Here is a 12,921-nt window from a genome sequence, read left to right as displayed (position 1 = left end):
CTTTAGAAGACTTCAACTTCAATTCTTTAAATGAAACTCAGGTAGGCGCCAACCAGCACTCATGTGAACTGCTTCTGCTTCGGGCTCCATGGCAAGAAAGATTGATGTAATGGCGTCGGCTGCCTTAATTTATACTACTAACGACCTAACATCAGTCCTGAAGCGACAGCAACCGACACAGAAATACTAAGCCTCTGTTATTCGGGCTGGCCGAGGTCTACCCTGGCAGGGATAACCCAAATGTGATGACTGCAACAGTGAAGCACGAAGAACATCTGGACATTCTGCGAAAATCTGTACAGTTGAGAGGTATGTATAAGTACGATTAGCTACCAAGTTTTGCTTTCAGTGTTTATATAGATCATTCCAGTGTGAGTTTTTTAACCATGTTTTATAGCTACATTTTGTCCAGGGCACTCGCTGAAGTAAATTATTGACTGCTTATTTTAAACATTGATTGCAGCTATATGCTATGTCCAGGCCTCTGCTTAAAAAGATCACCACTGTAAATCATGTGAGATCAGCAGGTCAAAACACAGATGTATAAACAAATAAAAAGGAGCTCCACCATGTGGCTGCCACCACAAAATCAAATCTGCCCAGTTCTAAGATCCATAGACATAGCACAAGCTCTGATCTCAAGTTTTACTTTGTCATATATGTAGACTTCATTAGAAACAGTTCTACTGAATATTACTTCAGCAAAATAATTTAGTGAAAGCAGCCTTTTCCTTTGTGCAGATTTGGGTACAAAATTATATTAACAAAGCATAACGTTGTTGTGCTACACTGCCATTGTCTAGCTGTCTCTCTGCTGGCATGTCCTGCAATGGATCCCCTTCAGAAGCTTGAAGTTTCAAAACTTCGAACTTCAAAAGGCAGAGACCGTAAGACTGAAGTTTTGAAACTTCAAACGTTTTGAATGGAAATTGTTGTACAGTGTGGAACAGGATATTTACCTTTTTCCTCACTATAGTGCAATCTCAGACTTGGTATATTTATTTAGCAGGGGGTGTAGTGGGTGCAGGGGACTTGCCCCCCTGCAAAAACATAAAAAAAAAATCTTTTTTGTTTTTATTTGCATTTTTATTAGGTTTTCAAAGTTTCAAAAGTTTGATCTTATGGTCCTGACCATTTGAACTTCAAAGTTTTGAAACTTCGAGCTTCTGAAGTAGATCCCTTACAGTGTGTCACAGTACTTGGTGATCACTGCAATGAGGATACAATTGATTTGATTATATGGAGGGTTTTGCACCTTACAGAAAACACTGTTGTCCATTTTGTTCTGAAAGCAATTTGTCAAGATCTTCTTTTGCTAGATGAGATTTTCTGATGTAAAACTCAGCAAATCTCACTTCACCAAAACAACCTAAAACGTCAACACACTTACTGTTCGGGTGTTGCTTCTCATAAATTTTAGGCTCAAGCAATGAATGGGAATGTAAGAGAAGGAAAATCAAAAGGGTGGCATATTAAAAAGCAAATGCTGTTACTTACAACAGGACACTTGGTCCACAGCTGCCGTCTAAAAAGTATCATCTCACCTTCAATCTTACTAAAAATAATTTTACAATTATCGACACAGACAATGCAAGCAAAAATGCAAGAACCTCCACAAAATGTTAAAAAAAGTCTTACATCCTGACATGTGCAGCTCCTTTTTGTTTTATCATAAAATAAATATAAATGGCTCATTGAGCAGTGTGGATGCATCTTATATTAGTTTTTGTTTTTAAATAATACATTTTACAGCAAAAAAAAAAAAGCATCAAGACTGGAAGAATGTGGAAGCAGTGAGTAGTGTAAGCAACAGTCAAGAAGAGGACATATATTTTACGTGCAGGCATGCACATACATTCCTTTACGATGCAGTATTCAAGTCATCGTGAGAAAAAAATCATAGAGATTGTAATTTCATTCTAACCAAGCAGATACTCAGATCCACTGCCTGCCTCCCTCACAAAAGGAATCAGTCCTAAACCCAATATAAACTTTCGTTCACATTTTTAGTTTCTGAGTGTCTCATTTGCTTATACTCATTCCATAACAGAAGTCTGAGTAAAGGAAGATATCACAGACCTAAACCCTCCAAACATGGTTCTTATGACAAAGATCCCATAGAGCACCAAACACCTGCCATGGCAGAAAGGCATGCATATCATTGTGCTCACTCCTCTAGCCATACATACCTTAAGTATATGTATGCAGCTGTTAATACCTTGGTGTATGAACCCACCTGTCCTATTACCAGTCTTTATTAGATACCACCAATGGAGTGGACTCATCAGAATTTCCCTCACTGAGGAGAAAATGGGACTTAATTGGTTTCCTATGCTAAGGTACTATGTGTAACCTAACCGGTTCATAACTTATATTTTAATTAACTATACTCTTTGTTTGTGTCTTTCGGCTTCTCCCGGTTAGGGGTCGCCACAGCAGAACTCCGGTCCGCTAATGATTGGCAGTAGAGTTTTTACGTGCTGGCTTGCTGGGCTTAACGCACAACCTTCAACGAAGGAATGTCCGTTCACGCATGTCGCCACACGGAAGACGCTCTAACTGAGAATCGAATGGGCAACATCTAACTGTGAGGCGACAATGCTACCGCAGCACCACCACCGCCGTACTATTTTAATTAACTATACTCTTTAACTTCATATATTTCTATTGGTCAAGTTTCTGAAAACACATACCTGTTTTTCATATATTTAAAACTTTTAAAAAAATCATGTGAAATAAGTAGCTGCCATGCAAGCACAAAAAGAGATTTCCCACTTGAGATGCTGACAGTCATTGTTATTTCACAGAGCTTCTTACAAAGAATCATATCTCTCTCATTTTGGTCTGTTAGTCTCTCCAGTTCTACTGCCTGTGACTAAATATTGAAAAACAGAGTAGGGCAGAGGAGAATTACCTGGAACAGAATATGAGATTGTGCGTGCTGCACGCACAGACTGCAATCATGCCACTGCATGTCCTGCAAGGTGTACAGTATTGGCCGAGGATGAAACTATCAGGATGGTGATATGCCAAAACACCCATTCACCTTTCCACCCTACTGGGGCACTACAATGATCACCACCGTGGTGTAGCCCTCTCAATTTTCCCTTTTTTTTGGGGGGGGGGCAACATGACCATGACAACAGAAGCAGTGCACTGGGACAGCTAAAAACAATAACAGAACTCTTGCAGCATATAGATGAAAGATTTGCTCAATGAACTTTAGTTCAAAAACTTGCTCTCCTCTGTCTACATCTGACTGCTGGAAATTCGGCTTTCCAACTGTTTCGTAACCCTGGTCCTGAAAAGCTATGGTTTGTTATATACTTGTGGATCTAGCCGAAGAAAGCATGTTACACTACAGAACTCTCAAATTCTGAATGCATAATAAAGAGTTACAAGACACTCAATTGCAGATGCTTGACTCTGGTTCATACCACTGAAACAAACTGCATTATGCCTCATACCTTTCAAGATTTTCTGTCAGTTGAGTCACTTCCTCATCCTTTTTATGTATAGTTAGATGACAGCTTGCAACTTGCTCATTTTTATCATCAAGCTGTTTTCTTAGAGCAGCATTTCCAGTCTAGTTTATGAAAAAGAAAACAAGTTGTACTTAACATTTTCTGATCAACTAAAATGCACAAAGAAGTTCAAATAAGTGAAATAATTTTATAATGCACTTCTCTTAAAGCATACACTTGTAAAAATAGATCAAATAAAGAAGTTATGTCTTACCATAATGTTCCATCTGTATTGGTGATCCTCGTTCAGTCATTACGTATGGGTATCGGTTCTGACCTCAGAACCAAGCCGGCCATCTTCCAAGCTCACGTCAGCTACAAACTCTCGAGCTAAACACTTCAGAATTCCCCTCTCCCTGTTACCTAAGATTGAGTTTGCAAGTCAAAAGAAGGCAGAGGCTACCTCAGTCAAATGACCTGTGAATGGGCCTGTGGAAAATATGGCCCAGACCGCAGAATCCTTTATAAACGCATTCTATGAACACCTTCAGGAATGCATGGATCATGCGATCCCAAATAAAACCAAGACCCAATCCTCCAAAGGCAGACGTCCTGTCTGGTGGACCCCAGCCATAAACAAACTATACAATAGAAGGAGGAAGCTACTAAATGATAGAGCAAAATCCCAAAAAGGGAAGGCATCACTGATCAGTATTAGCAAAAAACTACGGGCACTCATAAAATTGTCTAAGGCCAGCTTCGAGAGAAAAATTGCACAGGACACTAAGGATAATCACAAGGCTTTCTTTAGTTATGTTAGGAACCTGGGTGGTAATTCCCAGATATGCTCAAAATTAGTCCAAAATGACAAAAAATACACCGAACCCACAGACATTGCCAACATCCTAGCTGACGGGTTCAGCGCAACCCCCACCAAAAGGGCAAATATCTATCCCAGCAGAGTGCTGCCCCCCTGACATCTCAGATGCTCAGGTAAGAGCCGCCCTCTCCAAAGCAAAAAACACAGCATCAACAGGACCAGACGGTGTCCCGGGCTGCGTCCTACATGAACTCCAAGAAGAGCTAAACCCAAACATAAAACTACTGTTCAATCTCAGCCTTACTACAGGATATGTGCCCAAAGAGTGGCGTACAGCAACAGTGGTCCCTCTCCATAAAGGTGGTGCCTCAACGGATCCTGGAAACTATTGCCCCATAAGCCTGACTAGCTTGGTCTGCAAAGCTATGGAAAGGATCATCATGGACCTCATAAATAAAGATACTGGGGACCTACTGACACTGGATCCTACCCAGTTCGGCTTTATTAAGGGCAGATCCTGCCTCTTAAACCTGGTTGATTTCTTTGAAACAGTCACCAAGGCCATTGACGAGGGGAAGGTGGTCCACACAGCCTACCTGGACCTCGCAAAAGCCTTCGATACAATACCCCACTCGGGCATTATAGATAAGCTCACCAGCTTAAATATAAACCCCTATGTCACTAGATGGATTGCAAACTGGCTCAAGGACAGAACCCACATGGTTAGAATTGCTGGAGCCATGTCAGACTCCAAACCAGTTACAAGTGGCGTCCCACAAGGCTCAGTCCTGGGACCTCTCTTGTTCGCTATATATTTCTCGGAGGTACAGGCCAACACGGAAGGACTGTGGCTGACCAAGTTCGCAGATGACTGCAAACTGGGCGCCATAATCGACTCTCCAGCCGACACAAGCATCCTCCAAAAGGGCCTCATAGAAACAGACAACTGGTGCCAGAGCCATGGCCTCAAGCTAAATGCCAAAAAGTATATAGTCATCCCCTTTGGCAAAAACAAAGTGCCCACAAATTACCACTTAGGTGGTAATCCATTAAGTACAGAAGAAGTAATTAGGGACCTGGGGACCCAAGTTGATAGCAATCTCTCATTTGACAACCACGTGGCCAAAGTGGTTAGAAAAACATTTTATATAGTCCACCTAATCATGAAGGGATTCACATCTAGATCAGGGGAGGTCATCGTGCCTCTTTACTCATACCTCATCAGGCCCATAATTGAGTACAATGCCCCTTTTGGGATGTACCTTACCAGACACCTGCAGCAACTGGAAAGACCCCAAAAGTACTTCACCAAGAGGATCAAAGGGCTCAAACAGATGCCATATGCTGCCCGGTTAAAGAAACTCCAGCTCTACTCAGTGGCATACCGCCTGTTCAGTGGCGATCTGTGCCTGACGTATAAAGCCATGTCCAACCCGGAATTAATGGACATGCTGCACCTCAGAAAATCCAAATCCCATCGAGACTTGAACCTCAGCACTGAAATAAATAGGACATGCTGGAGGGACAGATTCATAACCCAGAGGCTCCTTTCACTCTGGAATAAAATCCCAGTCCAGGTTAGGCAGAGTCCCTCATTGACTGTCTTCAAGAGGAATCTTGATGAGTGGATGGGAGATCGTAGGTTTACCCCGGGTATCACTTCTGTGTCACTGTTAGACAGAGGCACAGTATACTAACCTCGAAAAAGGGCATAGCAAACTGAATTTAAAACGGGTGGCGAAAGCCAAACACATTCTGGCTAGGCTTATAAATGCCCTAGGGCAGATAGCCTAGTATGAACCTATGAACCTAAGAACCAGATGGTGAGATCCACTACAAGCCACAGGAGGGGGAAGGAGGGAGGGTTGTAATGACTGAACGAGGATCAACAATACAGATGGAACGTTATGGTAAGACATAACTTCTTTATCTGATATTGTTAATCCTCGTTCATTCTTTACGTATGGGACAGAGTCCCCAACTACTTTTATTCCTGGGAGGCACTCATGGAAGGACATTCCTGAGCACCATAGAACCAAAAGATGCTCTTCCTCTGGAGGCCAAATCCAATTTGTAATGATTGATGAAGGTATGAGGCATAGCCCAAGTTGCAGCTGCACAGATGTCATGTAAAGAAGCTTCGACATGGAAGGCAGCTGAAGTTGCCACCAACCTTGTCAAATGAGCCTTTATGGTAGAAGGCAATGGAACATTACGTTGTGTATAATGAAGGTCACAAGGTCTTTCAACTATCTAGCCAATGTGACCTTAGCAACAGCACATCCTAATCTAGGTCCAGAATAGGCCAAAAATAACTGGTCTGATTTACGAGAGGCCTTAGACCTGTTCAAGTAGAAGCAAATTTGCCTGTGAATATGTAGGGTATGTAGGCAATACTCTCCTTTGTTTGAATGATTGGGGAAGAAAACTGGCAATTCAATGGTTAGATTAATGGACATTTCAGAGATCACTTTTGGCAGAAATGAAGGATTAGTTCTCAAAGACACTCTATCTCTATGAAAAATCAAGTATGGACTCTTGATGCATAAGGCTTGAAGCTCAGGGATACGTCTGGCAGAAATAATGCCGACCAAAACCAAGATTTTCCATGACAAATATCTGAGGTCGCAAGAAGAAGCTGGTTCGAAAGGTGGCATTGTCAGAGCTTATAGAACTAATATCAGGTCCCATGGTTGAATAGGTTCTCTAAAAGAGGGCTTCAGATGAGTCACACCTTTTATGAAGGTCTTGCATAATTTGTATGACATAAGAAAGGAGTCTTGGACACCCTCATGGAAATTAGATATTGCAGCCAAATGAACTCTAATAGTAGAGGCCGACAGACCCTATTGAAATAGGTCGGCCAGATACTCTAGTATTACCGACACCAGTGCTAGGAAGGGATCTACTTGTTTTTCTTTCAGCCAACAGGTAAATCTTTTCCACTTGCTTAGATAAGTAATTCTAGTGGAAGACTTATGAGATGCAATAAGAATGTCCTGTACTGATAAAGAAAGAAATTTCTGCCTGGCAATCAAGGGAATTGGAGGAGCTAAGTTGTGAGCTTCAGGCTGTCCAAGTTGGGATGAATCAGGTTCTGCGAATGTGAGATCAACCACGGGGTTGGATGGAAAAATCCATGGTTGATCTAGCAGATGAGGCCAAAGGAAGAGGAACCAAATCTGACGAGGCCAATATGGCGCTATGAGGATCACCTTGCTCTTTAACCGACGGGCTTTCTTCAGAAACTGGGGAATGAGGGGGAGAGGTGGGAATGCATAAAGAAGACCCGAGGGCCAATCATGGACTAGAGCATCCCTGGGTGACTGTCCCAGAGGGGGAAACAGGGCGAAGTAGTTCCTGCATTTGTAGTTGGTCGGAGATGCAAACAGGTCACGACGGCGGTGGAAGACCTCTGCCGCTATCAAGGGATTCAGGGACCACTCATGAGGTTGTACAATGCACCTGCTGAGTCTGTCTGCTATCACGTTGGAACTCCCGGGAATGTGCGTTGCCAGAAGAAAACGGTTGGTAGCCATCGCCCATTGCCATATCCTCATGCCCTCTCGACAAAGGGGGTAAGATTTGGTTCCACCCTGTTTGTTGATGTACCAGACCACTGCCATGTTGTCTGATTGTATCGCAATCATCCCAGACAGCAGAAGGGGATGGAATGCTTGCAACACCAGAAACATCGCCCTCAGCTCTAGAACATTTATATGCAGTTGGGCCTCCAGTTCAGACCAAGTGCCTTGGACTGTCTGTCACTGACATAGCCCCCCCCCACCCCATCAGGGAGTCGTCCGTGGTCACTGTAGCCTTGGGCTGCTGGGGGGAGAAGGGGCGAGACCATTGTGATGGGTTGTGGGTCATCCACCAATTCAAATCCTGTTTGCATGTGTGAGTTACTCGAATCTTGGCTGAAAGAGGACATTGGAAAGGATACCACTGGGTGAGCAGTAGCCATTGTAGAAGCCTCATGTGAAACCTGGCCAGGGGGACAATGGTGATGGAGGCAGCCATGGAATCCAACAGCTGTAGGACAGAGTGAGCTGTAGATTTCTCACTTGAAACAATTGGGATCAGTTGTTGCTTTATCCTTAGAATTCTGTGCTCTGGAATGGATGCTCTGCAATTTTTTTGTATCCAAGATGACCCCTATGAATTCTTTGGACTGAGATGGGGTGAGATTGGATTTTTGCCAGTTTATGGTTATGCCTAGCTTTTTTGCAGTGAGGAGAGAGTATGCCAAGGCTTCTTCCAATAGATGTCTGGTGGGGGCGGAGATGAGCCCAGTTGTCTAGGTATGGAAACACCTGGAATCCTTGTAGTCACAAGTGAGCTGTGATGACTGCCATGCACATTGTGAACACTCTGGGGGCTGTAGAGAGTCCAAAGGGCAGTACTCTGAACTGGTAGTGACTGGCTCCTGCAGGGAAGCACAGAAATCTTCTTGATGGCCTGTCCACTTTTATGTGGCAGTTCGCATCTTGAAGATCTATCAAGCACATCCAATCGTCTTTTTCCAAAAGTGGGAGGATAGACTGTATTGTGACCATCCGGAATTTTTGTACTCGTACAAACTTGTTCAATACAGTGAGATCCAAAATTGGTCTCCAGTCCCCGGTTTTCTTTGTCACCAAAAATTGTCTTTGTCTTGAGTAGAATCTGGATCCTATCTGGTCTGGAGGGACTATTTGGATGACTCTCTTTCTTAGCAGCTTTTCTATCTCTAGTGCTGCTGCTTCTCCTTTGACTGGGTGGAACATCGGGTAGGTTTTTTGAAGGGACAGGACAAAGATCGAAGGGGATATGATAACCTCTGGTTATAATCCTTTTTACCCAAGAATCAGTGGTGACGGTTAGCCAGGCAGAAGGGTACAAGGAGAAACACCCCCAACCACCTCCTGGGGAAAGGAGATGGGCCGCTCTTCATGAGTGCTGGTAGGACTGGCCAGGAAAAGAGTCCCAGGAACCCTGGTTACACGGACCCCCTCTGCCCCAAAAGGGGTGTCTTCCCTGTGAGTTTCCCCCTCTGCCTCTAGGGGAAAACTCGGCCTGTGTGTCACAGAAAGGACCCTGAGACTTCTTGAACCATATCTTCCCACTCTTTTGGTTTCGGGAGAAAGCACGCTGAGGGGAAAAATAACAGACACCTACGGCAGAAAGGGTCTTCCCGTCCTGTTCACAGCTAGCCAGTGTGCTTTTAACTTTGGGTCCAAATAACAAAGAGGCTTCAATGGGAGCGTTAAGAAAGGAAGCCTTAAAGGGTTGTGTAAAATTGCACAAGTGCATCCAGGCTTGTCGTCTCAAGACCACAGCTGAACCAGCCACTCTAGCTGCTCCTTCTGATGTGTGAGATATCAGTCGCATGGAGGAGTTAGATATTGACTCAATGGTGGCCAGCTGAGAGGCCACTTTGTCATGGACCTCATCAGACATGGCACCAGCCAAGGTTTCAGAGAGCTCGGAAATTAGATCCCTTAGAAGCCTGGTAAAGTGTGCCATATAATTCTCTTTACCATATAATTCAGAGACCTGATAGCACAGGTCGCTGATGCAAAGGTGCACTTCCCTATCCTGTCCAGGGCCCGAGACTCTTTGTTGGGCGGATGGACAGTCTGGCTTTCTTCTTCCACCAGATCCTTTTTGGTTGTGGCCGCCACCACCAAAGCATCCACAGGAAGACATTTGGACCAAAGGGGATCCGTAGCAGGAGGGGACAAAATCTTATCTGGCCTCCGGGGAATAGCCTCAATGGTGTCAGGAGCCTTCCACGTATGCTGCATGATGAGCCAGACCAGTTCATCGGCAGGTGGAGTAACCCAGGATTTAGGGGGCCGGGAGTGAAAAGCCTGCAGGAACACCGACCTGAAGTCCCCGGATGGCTGTGAAACATCAAATTACGCGTGTCACAACTATCATCCTGGGTCGTAGCAAAATTCTCCTGCCATGCAGGCAACTGCGGTTCCTTAGTGAGGTCCATAAAGGGAACCGTAGAAGAGAAAGACTGTGTTATATCAAGGGGCTTCAAAGGCAATGAAGGAGGAGAATAAGAAGGGGTCTTTGGCAATGGGTGATCACCTCCCAAGGAAGGATAGGTCCTGGGGGGCGGGATACCTCTGGTCAGAAGCACTTGATCCACAAGACGCAACATGTGTTCAGAAAGGCTTCTAATGGACCTCACGGACACAGCTGAAGCAGAAACAGGTCTCTCCACAGAAGAGACAAGCTCGGTGCCCACCTCATCAGTCTGCACTGAGAACAACGGTGCCGAGAGAGACTCGACTACGGGTGTCTGCACTGAGGAAATCATTGGTGCTGAGGTCACAGTCTGTACTGACAAAAAGATTGGTGCTGAAGGGGTTGCCAGTACCGAAGCTGGAACCGACAAAATTGGTGTCAATAACTAAGGTGTCAGTTCCGGGTAAGATGTTGGAGCCGATGTGGTTAAGGTCTGTGCCGACTGAACAGTCAGTGCCGATGTAGTAGTAGTAGTCTGAACCAAGGAGCCCCTCGGTACCGATACAGTAAGGGCTACAGTAGACGGAGCTGAAATCACTGATGGCGCCGAAGGCCTTGGTGCCGAAGGTCTAGGCACCAAAAGTGCTGGGGCCAACAGAGTGAGCTCCGAAGCAGAAATCTTAGCCTTCTTAGGTCTTGGTTGGCGGAAGTTCCCAGCTGGGGACGAAGGCAGAGACTTGGCCTTTGTAGGATCATCGATATTTTCTTATGGGCTCTAGGAGGGGTTGAAGCCTCCGACCCAGAAATAGCCTCTGAAAAAGAAAGATTTAAGAAGTCCCTTCAGTAACAATTTATTTTTCCTCTCAATCAAAGTTCTGTTGGAAAAGTTCTTACAAATACCACAGGGCAGGTAAAAAGATAAGTGAGACACACCCAAGCAATAAACACACAGAGAGTGTGCATCTGATGTAGGTAATTTGTGTCCACAATCTGAACACCTTTTAAATCCTGGACTGCCTTTTTTATCTGCCATGATAGAAAAGAAGAAAGAAGAAAGGGTACCAGCAATGGTACGAAAGAATACCCAAAGGTAATGAAGAAAGGAAGGATTTACCAATGATGGTAAGGGAGAAAATACCTTGCATTAAAAAGTGCAGAGTAAAGAGAAGGAAACTCAAGGAAATATAGTCGCTAAATGCGATAAGGTAAGAGACAACAAATTAGAAACTTTTCTAGTCTGACAACAAATATCTATACTTAGCTCAAGGGAAGCAGCTTGACATGACTGAATGGCGACGAGGCAAATGAAATCTGAGGTAACAGGGAGAGTGGAATTCTGGGTAAGAGTTTAGCTCGAGAGATGCGAGCCTGGAAGATGGCCGGCTCGGTTCAGAGGTCGGAACCGATACCCATACGTAAGGAATGAATGAGGATTAACAATATCAGATGAAATATTTCAGGCTTTGGGGTATAGTTGTGATCAATACTACACTCTCCAAAAATGCAGATTCTCAGAGAATCAAAGAATGTGAATTGTAACATAACTAGTGTCTTAATAATACAAAGCTAAACTATATTAATATACAATGGCTAAATTATATTAATATACAGCAGAACAGTATGAGGGTACTGCATGATGTAAGCAGTGTCAAATGTTTAGCAAGGTGAAAGACAAAGCTAAGACAGCTTTTGTGCCAATGCCTGTTACTAAAGAATTATTTCAGAGGGTAGCCATGGATATGGTGGAGCTTTTTGATATGCCAAGCACCGAAAGTATCAGGTGCATTCTGGTGCTATGTCTTGTATTAGAATTACCACCTGTCCCACTTTGCGAGGGATAGTCCCTCTTTGGGCAGAGGTGTCCTGCAAAAAAATTGAAAAAATGACAAATGTCCCGAGATTTTAGGACAAAAAATGTCCTATATTTTCTTTAATAGTTGTATAAAACAGTTATTTTGTATCTGAAACACCTAAATGTTATAAGAAACAGAATAAACAACTAAAATGCTACAAGAATAAGCTTTTATTTAGGCAAAAAAGTGAAGTTCTGTCCTTTGTACTGGCCGTGGGTATGTTTTGCCCTGCAAAATCTGACGTTTCTACAAAAAATGTCCCACTTTGGGCATTTGAAAAGGTGGCAACCCTATCTTGTATTAGGCAGAAAAGGAATGAAAATACTCTGATAGAAGTCAACATTATGTCAGATGTAGGATAAAGCAGTTAAAAACTACCACATATCAGTCCAAAACCCACGGTTTAGGAGAGATGTATAACTCAGTACAGTTACACATCTCTTACACACCATTTCAAGTGAGAATGGGACAAACACTTACACCACATCCGCTCTGCATGTGGAAAGGTCCTTCAAGTGTTTGCATGTTTTTCACCATATGATTTACGTTACATTCTCAGGATAGGGGGCCCAAGATTTCATTCATAACGAGTGGGACGGTAAATTTCAATTCCCAAAGGTGTCCATTGTGGACTGAATTTCAGGGCTAAACAGAGGGAGCACATAAGGGTTGGCACAACAGCATTAAGTTGAAGTAACAGCAAAAGTTCTGGTATGAGCAGACAGCGAGAGGATGAATATACAGTCAGACAAAAAGGTAATAATGCTTTTTTGTACTGAACAGAATAAGCTACAGGAAGTATGGAAGAGCCGTTTCACTA

General features: G+C 43.7%; 1 protein-coding gene across 1 annotated transcript in view; it reads right to left on the bottom strand.

Annotated features, from left to right (window-relative positions):
- FYCO1 (FYVE and coiled-coil domain autophagy adaptor 1) overlaps positions 1 to 12,921 on the bottom strand; it is a 2,135,985-nt gene that overhangs the window by 954,018 nt on the left and 1,169,046 nt on the right. The window contains exon 10 of the mRNA XM_044064867.1: positions 3,468 to 3,586. Within this exon, the coding sequence (XP_043920802.1) occupies positions 3,468 to 3,586 (119 nt within the window). The remainder of the gene's footprint in view (positions 1 to 3,467; positions 3,587 to 12,921) is intronic.

The sequence above is a fragment of the Protopterus annectens genome, chromosome 3.part0 (assembly GCF_019279795.1).
Source record: "Protopterus annectens isolate FY-2018-M chromosome 3.part0, PAN1.0, whole genome shotgun sequence".
Taxonomy (NCBI): Eukaryota; Metazoa; Chordata; order Ceratodontiformes; family Protopteridae; genus Protopterus; species Protopterus annectens.
Note: the sequence above shows the minus strand (reverse complement) of the source record. Positions and strands in the feature narration are given on the sequence as shown.